The sequence below is a fragment of the Homalodisca vitripennis genome, chromosome 3 (assembly GCF_021130785.1).
Source record: "Homalodisca vitripennis isolate AUS2020 chromosome 3, UT_GWSS_2.1, whole genome shotgun sequence".
Lineage (NCBI taxonomy): Eukaryota > Metazoa > Arthropoda > Insecta > Hemiptera > Cicadellidae > Homalodisca > Homalodisca vitripennis.
In genome coordinates this window covers 120,072,838-120,100,351 of record NC_060209.1, presented here as the reverse complement: position 1 = coordinate 120,100,351, position 27,514 = coordinate 120,072,838, and the positions used below count along the sequence as shown (strand labels likewise).

Here is a 27,514-nt window from a genome sequence, read left to right as displayed (position 1 = left end):
TATCTTTGTGAAAAATTAGATACCAGCCTGTATGCACTCAAAAGAATGAAAATCTCCTGTGACCTTCTTGAAACTGCAAAAGTAGCATTCCACTCACTATTTGAGTGACATATTCAGTATGGACTAGTATGGGGAAACTCCTCTGCCAGGAATATAAGCCAAGTCCTAGTACTACAGAAGAAAACAGAGAAATTTAATAGGCCTAAACCAATGACTGTAGTTGAAGTGAGTTCCAAGAACTTACAATACTGACTGACACATCACTTTACATTCTTGAAGTGGTCAAACATGCAGTAGACAGGATTACCAGGGACTAGGAGATGCTCACCAATACAGCACAAAGAACAACACAAACTTTGCCATACTGATTCACCACACGTCTCTCTACGGGAAAAAAAACCGTGCTATGCAGAAGCCAGACTGTTCAACCTCCTACCTGAACAATTAAAAAGAAGCCGTGAAGACAAAACCATCAACAAGCATCTCATGTAGTCGTTACTGGAGCACATCTTTTACACCTTAGAAGAATTTGTCAACTGGAGGATAACCAGACTAACCTCACTCGGTTTTAACTGTATATACATTTTAATCAATACTCAAGTTATATTTGAACTTTTTTAACCATTTATGTAAAACTGTTTACCCAATTACTGTTCTCAAAGAATATATAAATAAAGAACTTTGTCTATTGTCTATTTCCCTGAAATAATTGGCTTTTTAAGGTGGCTAGAATGTCAATCATAATGAATTGAACATGTTTTGTATGTCCAATGTGGTCAACATGACTAGTTTGGTACAAATGATAGTTATCATGCTGAACCGCCTTGAAACCATTAACCACTTATTTCCCAATCATTGAATATTTCCATTTTAAACAGCCAAATACCATTCAAGTAGAAAAATTCAAATGCTCATATGTTACCAAGTATTTGCCACAATAATTCTCGATGAAGCTGACTCAATAGTAAACTATTTTGAAAAAAGTACGAGATTTGATTTTTTTATTTTCTTCCTTATTCATGGAAATAGTTCCTCACACTATATCAGAAATATTGTAAACATTCAATTAATGAGATAAATATAATAATAGGTTATTACCTATTATTATATTTATAATAATAGGTAATAATGTTTTAATTATTATTAAAACATTTGTCAAATTTGTATTGAGGAGTTTATTAAAACCATGAAAAATAAATACACTATCTACATTTAAACGGTTGGATTTCTACTCTTCCTTCTCCTCCTTTTTGACAAATTATTAAAGCTTGCAGAAGGCACAGTGGGAACGTAAGGTCTTCTTGCTTGTGAGTTTGACTGTCCAATATTGAAGTTGGTCAACAGCGGCAGGTGAGGAGAGGGAGACCTGAAATAGAGGACAGCCAGTCGGTAGCAAGGCAGCTCTATCGACACATACAACACCAGGGCAAGGATTAAGCAGACAGTCAGATCTCCTATCCCCAGATACACCTGGGACACAGAACAATAGAACTGAACTTAGTAACAATATATGTTACTTTATTGTGTTTAAAGCAAAGTTCTTGTCAATATGGTTTATAATTAATTTAGAATATTAATAAACATAGTAACATATAATTCTTTCACCTGCTTCCTCCTCCACATTTTAATCACCTGATTCGTCTAAAAAATGATCAGATGTATAAGTAAATCTATTATACTAAGTTGAACTTATTTGTTGCAATAAATAAATTATTAAAATAATATTATATTTAGTTTCTTTAAATTTGATTTCAATTTCAAATCTGGATTGTTCATTTACAACCTATAATTTGGAATCTATTTGATTTGAAATTTTCTGTTGTCCAGTTCAAGTATATTTTTGACTGTATTTTAGTGGATATTAAATTACTGAATAACTGATAAAACAACATTGTAAAAGCATTTTTGTGCGTTTTTTTTATCCAAGTTATTTACTAATTTATTATTATAGTTATCAATCTTCAACAATCTGGAGGATGAATAAGAATAAGCATTTTTTGCCAGAAAATATTTCATACAAATACATTGGCACGTAACAATTATTATTATACCAGAGAATAACAATACTAAATGTCATTCATAGTCCAAGCCCTGTCAATATAGTATTCTTATACAGAATAAAACAATCTTTTATAGAGAAAATTATTAAGTTTATGTTTATCCCTAAGTTGTCTTATCTCTAATGGTAACTTATTGTGTAACCTAATAGCTGTTCTCATGGGGCTATTGTCAGTCTTAACCAGTCGAACTTGAGGCAGATTAATACTAATACAAGATCTTGTGTTGTAGCTATGGATATCTTTTCAATGACTTACTTGGTCAAAATTGGTTTTAAGGTAAAGCAAAGACTGCTGAATAAACAAAGAAAATAAGGTTAACATTTTAAGTTGTGCAAAAATTTCTCTACAGCTATGAAACTTGTCTACTCCTGTCATGATTCTGATAGCTCTCTTTTGTATAATAAAAACTTCTTTCACACTGGAGGATGACTGCTAAGTGATTAATCCATAGCTAAATGGCAATGGAAGAAAGAGCCCATAATATGCTTGTATGAGAGAAGCCTGTTCTAATTCACCATATAATGCTTCATATGTTGCACTTAATAAAACATTTACTCTAATTTACATAAATTGTGTTTGTGGTTTTTGTTAATCTTTGTAATACTTACAACATCAACGTAGTTTAATTCAAAAGGCTGATTCATTTGGAACAGTTGTACAATGATGACATTGAAATGGACAAGGTAAACCCCCAACACAAGTTTGGAAAGCATTTGGAACCCCCTCCATGAAAGAAGTTGATTTAACCATTCTGTAAAAGATGTTCATTCATAACGTAAAAGTTTATAAATTGTAATAGTTATTATTCTATACCCTTCTTCACTATCTTATTCATCAATCACAAATAAATCAAGAGAATAATTATGAAACACAGATAAAAAAATCATATATTAATTAATACTAATTATGACAGTAACTCACGAGTTATAAGACAGATTTATAAATGTTCTGAATAAATTATGAAATCTTTCCATCTAATGAAGTGGAAAATATAAAAGCTGTATACGATGAGCTGATTTTTGGATTTCTCTTCTTTAGGAATAAAGAAGAACCAGATAAAGAGACACTAAAAACTTGAATGTAAAAACTTGTGCAGTTTTATAACAAAGTTCTTCCTTTACCAGAAGATTTTGCTATTGAATGTCTACATTTTATTTTGTTTCTCAAAGGAACTTAAAGAGCAAGAACATCCAAAAAGTATTTTTAATCTCTATAAACTGTTACATGTCTACGGAGTTCAAGACGATCCTTGCATCAAACTGTTCAGCGGAGAGATCATTTTCGGACATTTTACTTGCCAACTTGTATACTTATGACTTAAATATATTAGTTAGTTTATAATTGTAAAACGTTCTTATTTCTTCTATACTATTCATATTACAGTGTTGGTAAACTAAAATACATTACTATCATTATTAATGATAACAAGATTAAATTGGTTTCATCTTGTAATGTTGTTTATACCTACTACGTTTTAATACAAGTTAAAAAATATGAAACAAACAAGGGGTGGCAGATAGCCACTAGCCCCCGGGCGGCAAAACTTGAAAGATGCCACTGCTTGCAGCCACTTCTAAATGATTGATTTAATGCTAAAATTCTTAAGTTGAATGTATTATTTTAATGCTAAAATTCTTAAGTTATGTATTATTTTAAAAGTCGTACAGATAATTTTAATTATTTTATACATATTCTCTCTATAACTGGCTCAGACATACCTCCATGCCCAAGAGAACAGACCAGAATCACCCAAGCAGCTGTGGAAGCAACTACAAATCTGCTGAAAACGTTCCAGACTGGATAGAGCCAGTGGGTGAGCTCGGGATCATAGGCTGTAGGAATAGTGCTGGTCATAAAGACGATCGCCAGTAATCCCACCACAACTCCCCAGCCCCAGTAAATATTGGTCTGTACATTTCAGATATGATGTTTTTTCTTTAAAATGTTTAACAAGTTAAGATCAAGAAATAAACATTTTTAAGTTAAAAATATTCCTCAATAAACAATAACAATAAAAATATTGTTGTTATGAATCACAATATTACTAATATTGTAAATGATTGTTCATCATTAGCCAATATGACCAATACCAATTTACCATTATTGCCATTTATCAATGGTTTTAATTGAACAATTCAATACATAACAACCAACAAATAATATTTTTTAACATTGAAACAAGAACTATTATTGTCAACAGTGTCTAGCTCTTTTTCTAATATACTGACTGCAGCAGACATCTTAGTGTGTACTGGATATTTAAGAGTACAACTGAGTATCATTTAGCCATACATAGAGCCACAGTGAATGTGTTAACTACATGCAATCAACATAGCTACAGTTATTGTATAATACTTTAATACATTGACTGCGGCAGACGTCCTAGTGCACACTGGATAATTAAGTGTACACTGAGTACCACTCAGAATAGAGCCGCAGTGAATGTGTTAACTACATGCAATCAATATAGCAACAGTTATTGTACAATCAATACTTTAACACATTGACTGCAGCAGACCTCCTAATGTACACTGGATAATTAAGAGTACAACTGAGTATCACTCAGTATAGAGCCACAGTGAATGTGTTAACTACATGCAATCAACATAGCTACAGTTATTGTACAATACTTTAACACATTTACTGCAGCAGACCTCCTAGTGTACACTGGATAATTAAGAGTACACACTGAGTATCACTCAGTATAGAGCCAACAGTGAATGTGTTAAACTACATGCAATCAACATAGCTACAGTTATTGTACAATACTTTAAAACACATTGACTGCAGCAGACCTCCTAGTGTACACTGGATAATTAAGAGTACACTGAGTATCACTCAGTATAGAGCCACAGTGAATGTGTTAACTACATGCAATCAACATAGCAACAGTTATTGTACAATCAATACTTTAACACATTGACTGCAGCAGACCTCCTAGTGTACACTGGATAATTAAGAGTACACTGAGTATCACTCAGTATAGAGCCACAGTGAATGTGTTAACTACATGCAATCAACATAGCTACAGTTATTGTACAATACTTTAACACATTGACTGGAGCAGACCTCCTAGTGTACACTGGATAATTAAGAGTACACTGAGTATCCACTCAGTATAGAGCCACAGTGAATGTGTTAACTACATGCAATCAACATAGCTACAGTTATGTACAATCAATACTTTAACACATTGACTGCAGCAGACCTCCTAGTGTACACTGGATAATTAAGAGTACACTGAGTATCACTCAGTATAGAGCCACAGTGAATGTGTTAACTACATGCAATCAACATAGCTACAGTTATTGTACAATACTTTAACACATTTACTGCAGCAGACCTCCTAGTGTACACTGGATAATTAAGAGTACACTGAGTAATCACTCAGTATAGAGCCACAGTGAATGTGTTAACTACATGCAATCAACATAGCTACAGTTATTGTACAATACTTTAACACATTGACTGCAGCAGACGTCCTAGTGTACACTGGATAATTAAGAGTACACTGAGTACCACTCAGAATAGAGCCACAGTGAATGTGTTAACTACATGCAATCAACATAGCTACAGTTATTGTACAATTACTTTAACACATGACTGCAGCAGACCTCCTAGTGTACACTGGATAATTAAGAGTACACTGAGTATCACTCAGTATAGAGGCCACAGTGAATGTGTTAACTACATGCAATCAACATAGCTACAATTATTGTACAATACTTTAACACATTGACTGCAGCAGACCTCCTAGTGTACACTGGATAATTAAGAGTACACTGAGTATCACTCAGTATAGAGCCACAGTGAATGTGTTAACTACATGCAATCAACATAGCTACAGTTATTGTACAATACTTTAAACACATTGACTGGAGCAGACCTCCTAGTGTACACTGGATAATTAAGAGTACACTGAGTATCACTCAGTATAGAGCCACAGTGAATGTGTTAACTACATGCAATCAACATAGATACAGTTATTGTACAATACTTTAACACATTTACTGCAGCAGACCTCCTAGTGTACACTGGATAATTAAGATTACACTGAGTATCACTCAGTATAGAGCCACAGTGAATGTGTTAACTACATGCAATCAACATAGCTACAGTTATTGTACAATACTTTAACACATTGACTGCAGCAGACCTCCTAGTGTACACTGGATAATTAAGAGTACACTGAGTTACCACTCAATATAGAGCCACAGTGAATGTGTTAACTACATGCAATCAACATAGCTACAGTTATTGTACAATACTTTAACACATTGACTGGAGCAGACCTCCTAGTGTACACTGGATAATTAAGAGTACACTGAGTATCACTCAGTATAGAGCCCACAGTGAATGTGTTTTAACTACATGCAATCAACATAGCTACAGTTATTGTACAATACTTTAACACATTGACTGCAGCAGACCTCCTAGTGTACACTGGATAATTAAGAGTACACTGAGTATCACTCAGTATAGAGCCACAGTGAATGTGTTAACTACATGCAATCAATATAGCTACAGTTATTGTACAATACTTTAACACATTCACTGCAGCAGACCTCCTAGTGTACACTGGATAATTAAGAGTACACTGAGTACCACTCAGTATAGAGCCACAGTGAATGTGTTAACTACATACAATCAACATAGCTACAGTTATTGTACAATACTTTAACACATTCACTGCAGCAGACCTCCTAGTGTACACTGGATAATTAAGAGTACACTGAGTATCACTCAGTATAGAGCCACAGTGAATGTGTTAACTACATGCAATCAATATAGCTACAGTTATTGTACAATACTTTAACACATTCACTGCAGCAGACCTCCTAGTGTACACTGGATAATTAAGAGTACACTGAGTACCACTCAGTATAGAGCCACAGTGAATGTGTTAACTACATACAATCAACATAGCTACAGTTATTGTACAATACTTTAACACATTCACTGCAGCAGACCTCCTAGTGTACACTGGATAATTAAGAGTACACTGAGTACCACTCAGAATAGAGCCGCAGTAAAGGTGTTCATCCATCCCATTTGCCAATAAGCCAAAAATTCCAGATGATTCAAAATCACTGTACCTTTTAAAATATAAAAACTATACAGTTTCCAAGTGTTATTCAGTTTGATAATGAATTTTCATTATTATTTTTTTTTACATGACATTATTTTATTAGTTATTGTAAAGAATGAGTAGGCTAGTTAACAAATATTCAATTCACAAATATTTTTCAGCCCATGCATATTTGTATGCACGAATTTCAATGGTTATCATGAGCTAAGTTTTGTAGTTATACTATGCATGGTTAATTGAGAAAAGTTACCTTTAGACTTTTTACAAACTAAAATGTTTGGAATAAATATTGAGTTAGGTACTGTTAAAATAAATGTATTTTTAATTATAGTATCTACCTTTGATAACCTGAGATGTAGCCGGTTATTATGCACCATGAACAATATGTAGCCCAATGCAAGTCCCAGTAGATATGGCGATGCTCGGGAATGAGAAGTAATATTATTTCCACTTATCAGGTTGTTTCCTCTGTGGCTGGATCTGTATTAAAATTAAATATTTTATTCTTATGTTGTGCATTAGTTAGATTGTAGTAAAAACTGAGGAAGGAATTTGAGTATGTTCTGATTTTAATTATCTTAGTAAAACATAACAAAGAATTTATAAAATATATGTTAGGACTAGTTGAACATTCATTAATGTATAAACTAAATCATTTGGAACAAATCTTTAATTTTCAATCTTTATTTTGATTTTATTAGCACCTAATTATATTTAAAATAAAAAATAGCAGACTATATAGTTTGCTATTAAATGTTTGTGAACTTAAATATACACCAGAAAAGACACAACATAACATGGTATTAACATAACTTGAAGAAGTATAAACTATCAAACAAATGTGTAACTCATGTTAAACAAATAAAGGACATGGCACATATGCAGGAGCGGCGTTGGGGTAGGGCGCGGTTGGGCGACCGCCCAGAGGCGCCGTATGAAAAGGGGCGCCGGTACGCCTTTTTCGTATGTAATTGAATTGCAGTTAGAGGGTGCCAAAGAAATCTCGCCCAGGGCGCTAGTAGTGCTAAAACCGGCATTGCACATATGTATATACATTTTTAAATAAAATTGTGTTGCACTTTGTCAATAAACATTTATTTTCTTTGCTGAGAATTAGCAAGGGTATAGCAAATTGATTATCTTGTTTTAAGACTAATTATGGTTTTTGAAAATTTTCCTGAAAATTTTGACATTGCTGCCATTTTGGAACCAGAAAAATATTTAATTTCAAATTTTAAATTAACAAACAAACAAACATATTACATCTTTAGTAATGAATCCACTATAGTGATTATGCTAATATACTCACAAGCCTGTCATCTTTTCACTATAGATTGCACTGGAATGTGAATGAAAGAAAAGGGCGACTACTGAAGCAATGCTGGTAACAGCTAGCATCATCAGACCCAACTGAGGCCGGAAGTAAAGGGGGATGAGAAAAAGAGGAGAAGCCAGAAAAAGCTGGAAGTCAGAGGCAAGATACCAACTGTGGTGTACACACTGAAAAATGAATAACAAATGATAATATTTTAAAGATATAAAAGCATTTAAATGAACATTTTATAATATGTATATATATCCCAATAATATTATAAGTGCTTTTGTTTGTTTTGCTTTCACATGTAAACTATTCAACAGATTGTGCTGAAATTTTACATGGACATTCCCAGGATATCTGGTATGAATACAGGCCTATTCTTATTTCGAAAATCCCTCCGGGCTATGCTCCACTGCTACCCAAAGTAGCGAAAAATCCCATCCTGGTCTCTAAAGTTGCAAAATAGTAATTGAAAGAGCCTGTTAAATTTAATCAACTGTTCTGTGTAAATGTTGTTTTATGACAGCACAGCCATATGTTTAAATAATTTAACCACTATTTTCAATATGTCTACATTTACAGTGCGAAAAAGCATAGAGTAAGCTTGATAGTAACAGCAGCACTTCTTATTTCAACCATATCTGGAACTGCTGTTGAGCAAGAAAGATAAAATAATAAATAACATAAAGTAATAACTTTATTTACGTAGGAATTCTAATGAATTTACAAGAGGGTTTATATCATAACAGAGTACAAAATAATTTTGAATGAAAAGACCAGTTTTCTGCTGCTAGATGAACGTTTCATTCCAATGTTTAACAATCGTTGTTCAATATTCCTGCAGCCACTTTGCACATCTTGAACAGTATCAGTAGAGTTTGCCCCAAACGTCCAAATTTTATTTTGTAGTTTTCTTAATAAAAACATTTAAGGATTTATTAGCAGCTATATTTAAATAAAGTTATTATTTTGTAGATTATAAACATTTTTGACGTGACAACGTCTTAAATTAGGTTGCGGCTCGGAGTCACTCATGAAAAAGTGTAACGCCCGGTAACGTAACGTTACGATGCCCGTCCAGTGGGTCCGCCGCACGGGATAAAGCAGATAACTGTGGGTCCGCCGCACGGGATAAAGCAGATAACTGTGGGTCCGCCGCACGGGATAAAGCAGATAACTATGTTTATTCGTGAAAATGTGGAGTGCTTAGATTCGTCATTTACAACAACTACAACAATAAAGGTAAATAATTGTACACTGATATTTCATTATCGTAAACTATGATTGATTGATTAATTGTTAGATTGACACAAAAGTTGAGAAACTGAGTTTATAGGTTATGTCATACTATTGACAAATGTTGATAGTGTTAAGTAAATTATTAGTTTAAATCATTCTGCAATCAATCGTAATTCAGTCGATTGAGAAGAAACAGCGCGTATTGCTAGTCAAACATTTAAAATAACAAATTATAACCTCTAACCTGTCATAACAGTGCGACCAAACAAACGAACTAAACCGACCAATCACCACGCGCGAAGTTAGAATTTAACTGTGTTTAGCAAGAATTTCAAATTCCAATTTTAGTAAATGTTTTATTCAACTTTACCATTTACAATAAAAAATTTTAATTAATTTCAAATTATGTACAATGTTTTAGTAAACAAAATATATTTCTATAGTTAAAATTTGTGCAATTCTTATTTTCATTCAATTCCTTGTTCCTATTGTGCAATTTAATAATATTCATATCAATAAATATTCTACCGAGAAAAAGACGTTGTCACGTAAAATCTTCGCCCGTAAAACCGACTTTACAGGCAACCATAATTTTTTTATTTCTTATTTTTAAATCAAACTAAACTTAAATCCTGCAATAAGTGAGAATATTATGATCACAGTTCAAAAATGTAGTGTTATAATCAGCTAATTAGAGCAACTAAAATTATAACAGCTGATTGTTGTGGTTCACAAACAGAGCTGTCACATAATCACAGTAGGTATTGCTTAATACTGGGATTTTTAACAGTGTTAAAAAACCATTTATGAAATGATTTTCTTGAACTTGGTATCATTGGATTTATAATTAAACTTTCTAACTAAAATGTAATATTTGTAATTTTTTTAATATGTAAAATTTTTAAAATATTTGCACTTAGTTTTTAGGAAACTACCATTTTGAAAATAAAGCTTCTAAAATATTTTCTGTAATTAGGTCTGTAGGTTATAAAGCTAATGCCAAATTTCAGCTCATTACAACAAGCTCTTCTCAAATTAGAAATGGTTAAGTGAAAAAAACCAAATGGCGGCTATTTGGGTAATTAATGGGTTTTTGAAAGTTTTAATATGAAATTTTGGTTTGTGTTTGGTCCAGGAATGATACTTAAAAGGTCGGTAGAGAGTTCTCTTATATATAGTACTCAATTTGAGGAAATTGAGTACTATGAGGAAATGCGACAAAATTATGTTTCAATATCTCTCTTTGAAAAAATAAACACTTTTGGTATGAGCAGGAAACTTTACACTGCACTTAAGAAATGCCACTATGTTGAGTGTTCATAAATTAAACATTTTCTGTATCCTCCTTCTTCTAGTAGATATTCCATACCCTCCTGAGGGCACCCGTCTCCTCTAGTTCTAAAAACCAAGTACTGTATATAATAGAACTGGAAATATATAAGACTTAAACCTTTACATTTTCGAAGTCATTAAGTACATCTATACAATGGCTCCAGAAGAAATCAGAACGAATGCCCAGATACATGACTATAATACACGACATGCAACCAATTACTGCCTTCCTGCACACACCCTCAGTGCAACTGAAAAGAGACCATGCTACATGGGGGCGAAAATGTGGAACAACCTGCCAGAAGACCTGAAAAGGACTAACAGGAGACAGTTTGCTCAGTGAGTAAAAACATGGCTTCAGGACCGTTCTACACATTGGCAGAATTCTTCAATTGGAGAGGAACTCAAGCGTAAACTGACTAAAATACAATTTTATATACTTATGTTAAGTTCAATTATTTTATTTTACATCTTGAATTAAGATATTTTAACCTATGTGTAACTTGACGCAATTACTGTTCTTGACGAATATGTAAATAAAGTATTATGACTATGACTATGACTTATCTTGACAAAAAAAAAACCATAGGATTTTTCATAATCCATGTGTCCCAAAATGACTGAATGTGAAAGTCGTTTTGTTTAAATCTTAAAAAAAACGTCTTCACAAAAATAATGAATTGATAACCCTACATATTATTTAGGAAAAACATAAAAAATCAATAGCTCAGCATATTCTAAAAATAAACACGCCATGTTAACTGGTTAAAATAAATCTTACATTTCAAAGATAAACTGTGATGGTAAAGTATGCACAGTTAAAATAAATTCCTCTTAATAAGAAATATGAAATCAAACATAATGTTTGTTACTATTAAACATTTATTTTTTTGTTTTTAAAGATTTTTGGGATTACACTGCTAAAACAATAACTAGAAATCTAAACATCTACAAAGGAAAAATGTAATTGACATATTGATGATTTGACATACTCAAAATAAAAAATAAATACTTGTCAGAGTTTAAACATGGCCTGAATCAGCATACCATAGCTGTAGGATTGACATAGTTTGCGATGTGAAGCAATCCTGTCCACCAGAACTGGCAGCAAGCACCAACGGGATGACTGGTGAACCTCTGCCACAGCGGGCCTTGGCCACACACAACCAGGAGTCCATAGTTGAACAACATTACTCCTGCCAGTGCTGGTGTGTACCTAAACACAGAATCATGAGTATATACAAAATGTATTGTTCTCTTGCAGTTATCAATTTATAAAATATAATTTTATAATAAATTTATAAGTATAAGTATACTTAATTATGTTAGATACAATGCTAATAGTCCTGAATCTTTAGAGTATTTAAAGCCACTATTAAAAAGCCTCAAATACTTTTATGATAATATAGTTCAGTCAAATATTCCTCAAAAATATACAGTATCTTAAAAATAACCACACAGTAATTTGGTAACGGTTTTATTAAATCTTAGATAAAATATGTAGTATAAAAATGACTATAGCACTAAATAGCCACAACTGTTAAAATAAAGTATAGTTTTTTGAGATATTTAATTAATTATGACTTTTAGAGATTGTCTTTTACACAATAAAGCCAGAAAAGCAACAAAAATATAAAACTCAGAGAGTCATGTTAATAATTTTAGTGAATAAAAATGTTCAATCTGCATAATATTTATTTTGGATGCTATAATTTAATTCAAAATATAAAATTTAAAAGTCATAATATTAATTACAATATTAAATATAATCAAGCCTCAATCGCCTAAACAAGAATTACATTTATTTGAACACCTCCCAATTCAAGCTGCCTGAATACTCAATATTTTATTTGATATGTAAAAAAAGAATTCAAAATTAATTTAGCCACAAGAAATTTTTATTTCTAAAACCGTACCAAAAGTATCCATAACTAATGATTTTAATAGCATTTATCAATACAATAAGAATGAAATTTTAATACATTAACATTTTTTTTTACATTTTTTCAATAAGAACTAAGCAGAAAGTATGTCTTTCTTTAGATATACTATTTAATACTGCACATAGTTTTCATAAATTTACCTTCTTTAAAACCATTTAACCTTTATAGAATGGTGCCTACATTAATTAAATATTGCCAGTTATTATTAATATGCCTTTAGATAGTGGAATTTAGTCTGACATTTCAAGTTATTAAAGCCATTGGTAGAGTGATGAAATAAAATCACTTTACAGTATTCTGAACTCTACAATTTTTTAATAGATTTTTTAAAAGGAAATGTTATAACTGTATTTTTTTACTGTAGTAATTTTGAATTAGGAGATATTTAGTTTCATAACATCATATAACAGCCCTGTGCATTGCTAGAGAATTTGGTTTGCATTATATTTAAAACATTGTAAATGTCCAAATGTTTAATTTGGCAACAAAAAAAAGGTTTGAAAAAAGTGAGAAAGATTAATGTATGCCAAAGACAAGAAAAAAAGAGGAACATGCTTAAAGAAAGAAGAGGAAGTTCTGTGCTCAAAGACTTTCATCTTCTGATTAATAATGTTTATATCAACCGCTTCACCAATAAAGCATATTACAGACATACCAGATTTAAGAACCATCTGTACTGATGAAACTCTTGACTTTAGTTGCATAAAAACAATGTTAAATCTCAGACACTTTTACAAACTTATTTTTTTGTATTTGTATTTGTTATTTGAAAACATCTCTTACATAATAAACATTAACATTATTTTCCTTGATTATATAAGTATTCTGAAAGTATACGATTACCAGTATCCTTGTACACAAAACTTTATGACCTTTTGATATGTATTAACAAAGCATGCTAGTATTGTAAGTGATTCTTCACAAGGTAGCATTATAATATTCTTTTAACTTTTACGGTTTTTAGCAGTATTATTACAATTGTAAAACACCTTAGAAACAAATAGTAGAAATTGAGACATCAGCTAAGGACTGAAAAAATACGAACCGACACATGACCAAATTTATTCATTAACAAGCTTTCTACAATAGTCTATATTGTCAAGTTATATCAAAACTTAAGCAGACAAGTATCTGTACCATACATTATCAATCCTTACAAGACCATTGACAGTATAATGTATTTTTTAAAGTCTGTAACAGTCAAAACATTACTAATTTCCAAGGTGTGCTTGTTGGACATTTTCAGGAAATTACACAAGGCATGGATTATTTGTAGAACATGTTAGCCCTTAAAAGACAACTGATAATAATATTTATTATATTATAATTTTTTGAGATTATCACATTATGCACTCTTTGTAACATTCTATGTCATTGGCTGATCTCTAGAGGGCTAATCAGCTTACAGCAATATATAAAATATTTACTTTTGTTTTGGATGTCGATGTTTATCTACACTAATATCAAATTAAAACTTATCACAGTACGAGTTACCTGAGATATCGTATAAGTATTGATGAGACAATACTGAAAGGTCTTCCTCTGTGCCTATCACGGAAGAAATTGTAGGATCTGACTACACCACCAATCAAGAAGAAGATTTCAGCACCAAGAAAACCATTTTCAAACTCAGAGAACATGCTAACGTTGTTTGGAACCTGCACAGTGAAAATTAATTTATGTGAGAATTACTTCCAAAATAAGTTACCCTTTGATTAATTGTATTTAGGATTTATTAACCAAAATTAACAAAATGGCCGCTTAGTGCAGTCTGTCACAGGCTTGACTTCCGGAATTTGGAATCACATCCGTGCATCTTATGAGACAATGAGAACATATCTTTCTTTGGATTTCTACTGGGTAAACCAGGTGGAGCGCGTTGTAGCCTAGATCTGTCTGATAATAAAACGACACAACAGGAAAACAACTAAGAACCAATCACAATAGTGTATTACATTTGAATACTGATATCATACTAAGTAGTATTGGTAAGGTATTTTTCAGTTTTTCTGGATCTCTTCAGAGGGATGTGGATTCTAGATTCCACAAGTCAATTCTGTAACAGTGTCAGATTTCAGATGCTGCCCTAAGCAGTAAGTGAAATGGAAGTGAACTTAGATAATATAATAAATTTCAGGAGACTATTTATTCAGCTTTAGGATGGTACTTTTTATTTATTTATTTCAACGGTACAACACCAATTTTACAAATATTACTAGTAGATCCAAATGAAACCAACAATAGATAATAAATATACAATAAAACGAAACAAAAAACAAACAAAACAATATCAAGGTATTTTAACAGATATGAACTAATTGTAAAACAGAGACGCTTCACCAGTCCTCAGGAGTCTGGATATGCTGTGGTTTTGAGTCAAATTAGTTGGCTGGAAACGCCTACAGAAAACTGACTTCGAGCGAGTCTCTCTCGGCACAGTGAAAGTCACAGCTCCCAGCAGGTCAGGACAGTCTATATAGCCATTGACCAGCTTTTGCAGAAAGTTGAGGTCTTGATAAGCCTGCCGAAAAAAGAGTGGTTGGATGTCGAACAGTTCCTCCACGGTGTGGATTGGGGTCTCCCATGTACTGATATCCAAGCCTTGTTCCCAGAGCTCTGATGCAGCAGACTTGCACTCTGTTGAGCATTTCAATGTGAAAGGCTTGATGAGGTGACCAAACAAGACAGCAGTACTCCAGCAAAGGACGAACTATGGTTTTATAAAGAATAACAAGGGTATGGGGAGATCTGAATTCTTTAGTAGAGTGGAGGACAAAACCAATAAGGGAAGAAGCTTTTGAGGAAATGTGTTGGAGATGAGGAAAAGGAGATAAGGAAGGAGCAGTGATGACACCCAGATCCCTCACCTCATCAACCGTCTTCAGCTTGTTCCCATTGATTGCGTAGCCATTAGAGAAAACCACTTCACTGCGACTGAAGTGCATCACGACGCACTTTTTTGGATTCACCTCCATTGCATTCACCTCACACCACTTGCATATACTATCAATGGAATGCTGGAGTTCATCTTGATCAAATGAAGAAGTGACTCTGTTAAACAGCTTGATATCGTCCGTAAAGAGAAGGAAACGAGAGGATGTCACACTGGTAATGTCGTTTAAGAAGATGCTAAATGTAATGGTCCTAGGTGAGAGCCCTGAGGAACACGAGACAGTACAGTAAAAGGGCACGAGTTACCTCCATCGCACCTCACAATGAGAAGACGATCACTCAAGTAGCTTTTAAGCCACTGAAGCAGCGATCCACAAACACCAAGACCCTCAAGCTTTGCAATCAGCAAACAAAGGTTAACGCTATCGAAGGCCTTGCTGAAGTCTAGATAAATACTGTCCACCTGTGAAGAGTCCCTGAACGCTGCCATCACAAACTCCTGAAAAACCAATAGGTTGGTAGCCGAAGATCGTCCACAAAGAAAGCCGTGTTGTTCAGGGGAGATACGATTGTGCAGTTGAAAGTATAAATGGTCAAGGATGAGACTCTTGTAGACCTTGGATAAGACTGACTGATTAAGATTATTTAAAATTAACAATAGTTTTTAAAATTGTTAAGCATTAATTCTTTGTTTCTTAAAATATTTAACCTTAAGTATAAATATGTCTAAAATATCTTAAATTTGATAAAATGTGAACATGTATTTGTTTGTATTTTGTTCTCTTGAGACAAAAAGTTGAGAAACCTCTCATTACAATTAGTCCAAAAGACCCGTGCACTTGCTTCCAAAGTGACAGGATATTTAGGATGGGTAAGGTTGGTTGTCAAAAACCATAAGGAGGGATAACAGATGACATAACTATATCTCAGTTATGTCACCTTGAAAAAAGGGAAGACCAGCTCTGCACCAGCCTATCCGGTCAAAACGGGCAATTGCAGCATGTACTTAGATTCAAGCTAGACTGCCTTTAACACTAAGACTGGACTTACATTGGAAGAGCAAAGAGCACCTTTGTTGAGACCACGTGAGTGCCTGTCTCATGACATCGGCTCATGAAGCAGTTGAAATAGTGTTGGATGCCTAGGTCAAATTTTGTGTCTCACGACAACCATCAGAAGCAAAAGCCCATGCGTATATAACAGCAAATTAACCTAACCTTACTTTATTTGCGTGCATCGCATACCACCAATACCAACAGTCATCTCCCACAGTAGACTAGACCTATCGATCTACCCTTGAACCGCAGAATCTTGAAATTTGCAGTTAGTGATGTGCCGCTCCTAGACATCCATAAATAAGGTTTCCCAGATTCAAGTGTCACATCGGGAATTCTCTGTGCCCAGTGTGGGTTCAGCGGGAAGGTATAAACCAACCAGGAGTGCGCCCTCTTAGGAGTGGCAAGACCCATATTCATCCTTTTTTATCACCTGGTAATTTATTATAAAGTTTCAATGCAGACTTTATTGTACCTTTTTAAAAAATGTGTCTGTTTCATTTATAAAAAATACTAGTGAAATGTCTTAACTTAGAAGAATGTATTTGACCATTAGGTCTGTTGGTTGTGCCATTGTGAAAAATTTGAAAATATTAAGCATTAATGTCCTAATATATAATTATGGCAAGAAAAAAGATATTAATTTTTTTAATGTACTTAATTTAACTGGCGATATAAAAAGTTATATACATAAAATTCTTTAGGTTCTCCTGGCAAGACCAAAATGTTGTCATTTTTAAAATGTACATAGTTTAACTGCAAATATAAAAAGTTACATTATAAAATTGTTTTAAATTTAATTTTTAAAGTAAATTTTTAAATGGACAAAGTTGTTTGGTGGGAAAGGGCAGCAATTTCAGGATTTGCCCCCTTTGGAAAAATATGTAGCTGTGCCTCTGTTGTGAGAGACAGGGTTCACTGAACATATTGTACAATACTATACAAAACTTATAATAAGAAAAATAGATGTTCAGTTCAATATGGAAAGTTCCACCAGTACTCTATGAATGCTTGATAAACATGCTGATATTAAATTTTGAATTTAGAAACTACTAAAATGTTAAAGAGAGACCTAATAGGATGCGTCTATTAAACGTTTGGTAAATTGTTGTGTAGATTATTAAATAAGAGTTTTATAATTGAAAAATTTTGAAGTATATTCTTTCTTGGTTGATACTATTAAACAAGCACTTTAAGTCATAATACTGTATTTAATTTTGTATTTATTTATTCATTGGTTTATTATCCTTGATATTAATGTGATAACAACACTATGCTGTAATGTTGTAAATGCATAAAATAAAATAATTTATCTTTACAATAAATATATAAGAAATAATTGTGCAATATTCACCAGTTGCTTAGCAGGCAAAGATTAAATTAACACATTGACTACGATGAACACACATTACTACTATTCTGTGTGTTCTAAAGTCAGTCCACGACTTGTCATAGTGAAGGTGTTAATATCTTGTAGGCTAATCCTACCACTTAATTATTTAACTTTGGCTGTTTTCCTATACAACCTGTATACTGAAGCTAGAAGTCTCTGTAGATAGTTTCAGGCGGTGAGCTAGTACAGTAACTGCCACAGACAACACACGTATTCCACTGACACAGGTTACCTCAACGCCTTCACTCAGCGTCTTCGTTTCAGTCAGATATTTCCAGTTGTCCATCACTGAAAATGCTTTCAGCATTTCTAAAATGAACATAAGTGGTAATTTAGTGAAATTGCCTTTAAAGTTGTTTTTAATATTTGCAGTATTTTAACCTGATGATGAAAAGGACAAGGTACCTTCTCTGGCACCATCTGAAATAAAACCTAAATCTCTATTGCTTTCATGAGAAAACATTTATGCCATGGAATTTCCAAAGACATGTGAAGCTTTTTAAATAAACTATTTTAATTTGTCTCTTTCGTAAAAAAGTTAATTTTAGAGAAGTGCTTGTTACAACCCACCAATTATTGTTCAGCCATAGACATCTATCTTATAGTCTAATATAAGACATAAAAATCAGTCTAACTGATCAGTTTTATTTCCCTGCATCGATAGATAAAACACCAAAATGGGTTTGGAGCAGTTCTCTCATTAAAATTAATTAAATTGAACAATAATACCAATAATAAAATTGTCAAGAGCACCCTTTTAATTTTGTTGTTTATGTGTGAATTTATTCAATAGAAAATGTTAATAATATTACAACTTTAGTATGAAGTAATGTATTTATATCTACTATTTGTACTATTTGCCACTGGATAGCATGGTGTCATATTGTTACAGAGTGGTATCAGATTGAATGACATATTATGGTCTTGTAAAATATTTCATAATATAAGCTGAAACTATAATGACCAGTTGCTCAGTACTGACTTTTGAGAACTTTTCACACTGAATATCCAGCTTATAACATCTTGAATGTTAAGAAAAAAATATATTAAATAGTTATCATTAATTATATACAATACTGTATCTAGAAAAAACTTTGTATGAAAACTTTTACTTCATTACATATGAACATTTCAATAAAACGCATACATTTATTATTGAATAATTTCAAGCAACAAATGCACTAGTTGCTTATAGTCATATTTAAATTAGTACTAAATAGATTTAACATTTTTGAAAATATAAACTGACCTGATTTTGGTTTAGAACATATTCTAAAATATTCATAAGAAGTACTCCAAATAACAAGTCCAACAACGATCATGAGCAGAGCCCTGAAACAGCAAATGAATTATTCACAGATTTATATCAAACAAGACAAACTTTATTTGTTTATTTGTTATTGAATGGTTTTCTGAATTGAAAGGCAGTAAATCCACATGAAGCTCAAATGTAATGTTTAATTGCATTAAAAATTAAAAAAAAACTTCAGGAGCCGTTACATAGATGAGCTGCTTTGAAATTGACCTGCATAAAAATTTATGGAGAGGGAGGAGCAGGAGCTCGACCACGCCTACCGCCACCCCTCTTTCACTGCTTGATCTATTTCCTTTACAAGATACATGTGGAAACCAAGTGCTTTACTTCCCTGCGTTGGTGTTTTGGAGCATCACGCTATGTTTTGTTATTCTTGTTGTTATGAAATAACAAATATTATTATTTACGTTAAGAATGGTCCATTGCATCTATTTAATATGTTAGTGTAATTAAGAAGGATTTAAATAAATGTTTATTGTTAACAGCTGTTGTTATTATTACTGGGTTTGTAAAACAGCTGTTATGTAATACATGCCCTACGAGTGAGTGATAATGTGGCGACTGAGGAGTGGTTGGTAATGAATGTGGAGGGGGAAGTGAGTCCGCACTTCTTCTCCCTCTCCACATCTCTCTCTCCCAATAGTGGTCATAGACAGCACTAGCAGACTATTGAGTCTTTACATCAAATAAATGATTGTATTTAACTTGTACACTGTCATAGACAGCATCAGCAGACTATTTTACACTTACAGACATTAGCCTTTGCACCACTCAGGAGTTAAACACCAACTTTTACTACGGATTTTAAAAAGTAACAAAATGCTAATAAAATCACTACTCACATTGCTGTAAAGAGTTTTATTTCAAAAAGCAGAGGCTCTGCAGTAGAACATTTCAAATCAAGATCACCAGAGAATACATTGATTGAGGCTAAGTGATATTTCAAATGTGTTTCAACATCTTCAACAGAGCATGACGAAGGAACACATATAGAGAATGTAATCTCACCGGATGCCTGACTGCCATCACCTACCTGTTGACAAGTGAATTGGGTCAAATAATACCCTGAATGTATATTACACTGAAAAAAGCTCTATGATTCTTTGAATCTCAATGGTGGGTGGTGAGTAGAATATAAGGTGAAGCAGCAATATTGCTTGACTGACTGGGTTTTTGTCAATAAAAATGAATGGGAGGTAATGGACCAGATGAGAGTCTGGAAATTAATAAATAACCCCCATTAAACAGTAGGTACAAGAGTTTACCAGTGGTAAATATTGAGATATTTATCTAAGAAATTGTATTATAAACCACTTTTTACTTCAATTTTGAATTAAGTGTCAATTCTTCCATTTGGGAAAGAATGCAGTCCTTTGGACTAAAAACATTTATTTAGGTAAGATATTGTTTTATATTCTATTTTGGTCCACTAAACTATCATGTAAATACTTTATTATTACTTTCTTATGGATGAAATATGAGAATACTAATACTGAACAGATAAAAAGTACATTGCCACAAATACTAAAGTAAGTTACTTTATACATATTTGGTTAATATATTTGATGACATGTCAATAGAGAAATTACATTTTCAAAAATATGTACAGGTTAAAAACACTAAGTGTAATAGCCTGAGCATCGAGCACAATAGGTTTGTGGTGGCATGTTGTTAATATTAGAGGGATAAAGATCGGGTGGACTCGATTACACTTGGCCATTTTCAACAGTTAACAAAAGTTAATATCCTATCATACATTTCTCGACGTGGTTCCCCCCCTTCACATGGAGAACTGTATGTGTGCAACGCTCAACAAGTGCTATCCCCGAATTATTTAACTGTATGTCAGCTAGGATTGAAGTGTACAGACAACAGTAGCACATTTCTATCATGTTTGATATGTTTCATAGGTGGAATTCTTTTCATTATAAGTGGCTAAAGTGTTCATTTTACATACTGCCATATATTTCTAAATAAATACCTGACCTCACTGTATGATTTACTGAAGCTCTACTTCACCTGCTTCTAATTATTTATTTTATTGACTATTACAAAAATTATATCAATAAATTCATTTAATTATTGTTATGTTATTGTTATGTTATGTCTTTATAGTTATTTATTATCATGTTGGATTATATACGTTAATTAGTTATTTATTTATTGTTAGTAATTTATTTATATGTTGTTCTGTTAGTTATTATACTTAATAGAGGTATGGGTATATTACCGTCCTGTAATTCACATGAATGTTTGGGTGGGAGTGTATGTTTTTCTTGTACACAATATATTAGAGACTGAAAGTAAAACCGCAGCCAGCTGAAGGACTCTGATGAATATAATTGTATAAAATTTGTATATGTTTTTTTTCATTTCGCACGTGCCATGTTGGCATATGAAATGTAGTAATACATGTAAATTCCTAAATAAATAAAGGTTTTTTGAACTTGAACATGAACTTGAACTTGAACTTCTCCCCACCACTTGCTACTGTTGGATCCTGAGAGTGTAGTCTCCTGATTTCTAATAAGCAGTATAAGACAATGGGAAATATTTGTAGTTATGCATTTAACATGAAATTAGATGCTTCTCACCTCCCGGCCAAAGTAGGAATATATTTCTGGAAGAAAAATGCCCCTTGTCTCCACCAGAATGTGTTGGCCCTTGAACAACTGATCGGGCTCATATACTGAGACACACCGAGAGTAGTGGCCGAAGTCCATGAAATGACTTCCTGTCAAACCAGGGGGTAACTTGGTGCATGAATCCAATACTGTCACCAATTAAACATTTATTTATAAACAATGACAACAATAGAAGTATATTTATAATAGAAATACATTTCAATAATGTGAGAAAAATAAAAACTGTAAATCAGTCACATGTTGTATATTCACTCATAAAAAATATTAACTAAATTTTAAAAATAAGTAATAAAAATGAGTTACTCACTCAGCAGAGTACCCATAAAATTTCAGTACATTTTTGTTAGCAGGGCCGGCCTTAACTGGTGTGGGACCTGGTATAAACTTTGACTATGGGGCCTTTTGATTTGGCGCCATCTTACATAAAAGTAGTATGACACATTGATAACAAAAGTAAACATGTTATAATATTAATTATATTTAACTATTATATAAAACTATAAAATAAATTAGGCTATTAACACATTCACTGCGGCATGAGTCACCAGTGAATAAGTTGAAAATTCATCGGAATTTCACCAAACCTACTCTATTTGAAGAACATATATTTTTGACAGTTTTTAATGATTTAACTATAGTGGGGAGAAATATTTTTTATAATTAATATTGTATAGTATAGTAAGAATATGGCTCATGCTGCAAATGAACTATATAATTTATACAGTTATTATTTATGTGCGCCATGAGTCACCCGTGACTCAGACGTGTACAGTTGTTTACCTTGTTCATGCCGATTTCAGCATGGGACCCAGTGCGGCCGCACCTGTATAAGGCCAGCCCTGTTTGTTACTATTTAATTAAGAGAGTGTTACAATGTGATTTATTAAATAGATATATTTATAATTGTTTTCTTTAATAATATAAATGTTTGACACTTCTTGAGAACACATACTTGGAAAATCAGATGCATGACTTTATAGAATAATTGTTAAATGTAATTGATTTATTCCAAAAGAGAATTATTCTAGAAAGATACTTGATAACTCACTCTGAAGAGCCCAGATCTCGCCTCGCAAGACACTGAGCAACAGGTGGTTACTGTGAGCACGACACTCCTCAGACACAGCATGAACAGGAATGTAGAGATGAGCAAACCACTCCATCATGTTTGCTAGAGGCAGCTCACTTGATAACTTGTGTATACTGACAGAATCTAGTCTCATGATCAATACAAAACTTAAAAAGTAAAGCCAACTGATATCTTCTGAATGTAATAATTATCTTAATCATGTGCTTTAGGTGCATTGTAACATAACTATACAAGGTAATAATTTTGTTCATTTTTTAGCTATACAGTACACTTTACAAACAATCTGTAATGTTGAAACTTTTTAATTGGAACTGTAAACTAACACATTCTTACAGAAACCATGGTTTGGTAATAAAATTATTATTTAATGGTAATAAAATAAACCCATGCATAATATACAGTATAAGATCAAAAAGTTCATACAGTTTCATAATTCCATTCATCCTATTTATTTGTTATTGTAATAGATATAAAAATATTTGCCAAGTAAAAAAAAAAAAACATTCACGCATTCATTCATCAATCCATTTATATGCGTCATAATTTTTGTTTTTAAGTTAATAAATATTTTCATATCTATAAAAATTCATTACTAAAAATGCTTAATATGATACAAATTGAACTATGCATCTGTATACATGTAGAAGAAATAATTTTACTTTTTAAGGCCACTTTAACATGTTGACTGTATCAGTTGTCTTAAGGCACATTGGCTAAGTGGTTTAAAACACGCTTAAAACATGACTTAAATTAATTTGACTATTTACCATTTTGAGTAAAATAACGCTTTATTCTGATCAATAAGTATAGAGAATAGTGATAAGTCGTATTAAGGTTTTACAATGACATATTGTAAACTTGTCTTCTTCTGTTTTACCACCATGACTTTGTTTATAAATTCTTTTACTGAGTAGATTAGTGTTCTGTTAACCAGGTACTCAATCAGCACTTCACCTGTCACTAAAGAGTTGGCTGTAGAGTTTAGTCACAGTGAATGGTGGTTTTCTATCTCAGAAAGAGCTGTCATGTGTCGTGTAACAGAATAATAAATATCTAGTGTTATGAGAATGTGTTCATGGTTCTTCCTAACCAATCTATATAGAGTGTGATTGTCTATATGTAAATTGAAAGTACTACTTTAATTTTGAGGCTTTTGCAACTGTTTTTTATGCATATATATATATTTTTTAAAGATATTACATATAATATTTGTTTGGTGAATACTTGAATGTGCTACTCTAGACTACAGCACCAGATCTGAGGTATATCTCAAACAGAGCAAATTATGCCATCACAGCTTTTATGTTGCTTATGCAATTTATTTTTCTTATTATATAGAGAGCAGTGTTAAATTTCTTGTACAATAGTATTTGAATCTATGGCAAGTCCCATGTTATGTACAAAGCAGAAGTTGTATGTTACATACAATAGGCCATTTATATCACAGGAATTCTTGATGAGTGTCAAATTTCACGAGTATGTGTTCTTTGTTTTTCCTGATCATTCTATATAGATATAGCACTGCTTTTCTGGCAAGTCTCCTTTCAGTAGAAGAGTTGTGTTGTCCATGTGCACCTCTGTTGTATAGTCTTTTATGTAGTCAGAGAAGTTATTTGTCAAGAGTATATAAAGTACCGGTACAGGCCCGTTTGTGTGAAACTTAATTTTGACATTAATATCATAGACTAACATTTAATTCTGTTCAGAAAGAAGGATAAGTCTGACCATTTAATTTGTTCCTGTAAAATAAGTTTTATAAACAACTTCTCTGTGTCTTTTTTTATAACCAAAGCCAAGGTTAAGTTATTGGACCATTTTCTTCTTTGATTAACTTTTTAAAAAGGAATCATATTTTTATTTTATAACATTGTTATATGATTCAACTAGATTTGATTCATCAACTAATTTACACTACAGTCACTGAAACCATTGATTTCCTCTAATTCAGCTACTTTTAAGACAGCATTAAATTTTCTATTTTGGTAGTTATCTTAATTTGGTTTTCCATGTACTAGTATTAGGCCTACAATTTGTTATATATATATATATATACTGTATATATATATATATATATACATTAAAACTAATATATATATATATATATTACTGTTTTAATGTGGCATAATCATTGCTAGGGTGTTAAGATTTCACATCATTTTAAACATTTTTCCTAATACCATCACTGCTTTTTGGTAGTATTTAAATTATGTAAACATGGTATCCTATAATGGTTGTTTCAAGAAGACATAAAAAAAAGAAACAATAAGGAATACTGTCTCTTCATCTTCCTTTCTTTTTCTCCCCCCTCTTCTCAAGAAAATAGCTCTGTCTCATCTTCTACCACAATCAAATCATATTTAGATTATTATTTTTTTTTTAATCCAGTACATTTTATATAAATTTTATAACTAACATTTTTTTATTGTAAATTTGAATGGATTTAGAAGTTTAGTTAAAACATTGATTGCTCTTATAAGTATGTTATGATATAATATTTTTAACATTAATAAAATTAAAGACAAAATGTGTTTTCTTACGAATTTGATTAATATTGTTCTGTTGGTAAAAAATAAACAAAACTTACACATTGCCATAATCATACACACTAAATAGAAAAATTTGTCATCATTAGTTTCTACGTCATATACTGTTGCAAGGAGTGCCATATACAAATATTACCTGATTCTCTGCAACCAGCTTTCTGCAACATATGATACTGAAAATAGAAGAGAAAGACCAAAATTATTGGTCATTAATGGTCTAGACCTATCCTTACTGAAACAACTTAAATAAACCATTGAACAAAATGTAGTAATTACACTTGGAAAATTAAAATAATCAAAATGAATTTATATAAAGAAATGTTTAAATATAGTACTAATACTTATTTGGTAACTACTGTTGTCAAATCATTTTCCAAAAAAGTATAATCAAATTTGTTAAACCTAGATATATATTTTAAGAATTTACCATCAAGAGAACAACAACGATGTCGGCCCTCATTGTTTTTCAAGCTGTTTCTCTTCTCCAGGTTTGTTGTAGTTCAAAGATATTATCAACCTCTACATACACACAGTAAGAATTGTTTATGATATCAACCCAACACACGTTTACCAGATTTCTCTCATTATGTGTGTGATTCATTTCAACATCTAACATATATTTTGTATGTGTACCAATATTTCTTTTGTTCAATTTTAACCGTTAGTACATTAACAAAAAACTATAAATTGAAAAATGTTTTACAGAAGAGTGATAACTCATTGTAATTCTACATATATGTTAATAAAATTGTTTTTGTAATTATTATTTATTACTTTTGTATCATAAAATAAATAAAAATAAATTTGTAAAGCTAAGATAAAATATACCCTATTCATACAGATCTCCATAACTATCTTTTTGCATAAGTTAAAAGCAGCAATGTTCTTGATTTATACAATTTCAGAGTATTAATAAGATTATAATGACTATTTTGTTCTATTAAATATTTATTAAAAATGTGATAGCCAAAACATATTAAAAATAACGTATGTTGTGTAACCCAACGTACTATATTAATTCTTCAATTCAAAACCTTTTAATAAAGGAATTAATAAATATTTTTTATACAGATGCTGAACCATCTAGCTTCATACATAGTTTTCCATAGAATAAAAGGGATATCTTAGGCAGCCTCATTTTAAACACCAGCATAAGCAATAATCAGTTAAAGATATGTCTATTCCCGGAACCACTCTTTAAACTTTTTCACCTCTATCATTAACCAAATAAGTAACATTAAGGACTCTGTTGTGATCTAAAATTGAAAAGTAAACTGTATCTTAAGCAGCAAATAAGAAATAACATTTTTTTGTTCTCTTAGTTCAAGAAGCTTATAAATTGCATCTAGTCCTATAAGGACCTTTGTACTGCTTCCGAAGTGACAGGATATTCTGAAGAGGTAAGGTTGGGGGTAGAGGCTGCCTCCTGCCAAGATCCACGAGGAAGAATTTAGAGCACTAACCTCAAGTCATGTCCTCTCTTAAGAAGAAGGGGACGCTAGCTCTGAACCAGCCTCTCCAGCCAAAGTAGGCAGGGGGTGGCACACCCTTATATGTAGGCTACCAAGAACCTTTGACACTTTGGGACGAACCCCATCAA

General features: G+C 32.2%; 1 protein-coding gene across 3 annotated transcripts; it reads right to left on the bottom strand.

Moving 5' to 3' along the window:
• Positions 1 to 1,146: 1,146 nt before the first annotated feature.
• Positions 1,147 to 26,590, bottom strand: LOC124357431 (nose resistant to fluoxetine protein 6-like). Of its 3 annotated transcripts, none has more exons than XM_046809237.1 (14): positions 26,342 to 26,590; positions 26,051 to 26,087; positions 23,330 to 23,494; positions 22,231 to 22,409; positions 20,479 to 20,669; positions 19,571 to 19,653; positions 18,455 to 18,630; positions 14,476 to 14,639; positions 12,086 to 12,254; positions 8,459 to 8,649; positions 7,488 to 7,629; positions 3,779 to 3,968; positions 2,669 to 2,811; positions 1,147 to 1,366 (listed from the first exon to the last, which is right to left on the bottom strand). In XM_046809237.1, exons 1-14 carry the CDS (start codon positions 26,372 to 26,374, stop codon positions 1,262 to 1,264), a joined length of 1,968 nt encoding a protein of 655 aa, XP_046665193.1. In that variant the 5' UTR covers positions 26,375 to 26,590; the 3' UTR covers positions 1,147 to 1,261. The 3 variants fall into 3 exon arrangements, 2 of the variants coding, with proteins under 2 accessions (XP_046665193.1, XP_046665192.1); XM_046809236.1 differs by having other exon boundaries at positions 1,147 to 1,470; positions 26,342 to 26,588; XR_006921943.1 differs by lacking the exon at positions 1,147 to 1,366 and having other exon boundaries at positions 2,694 to 2,811; positions 3,779 to 3,892.
• Positions 26,591 to 27,514: the final 924 nt, after the last annotated feature.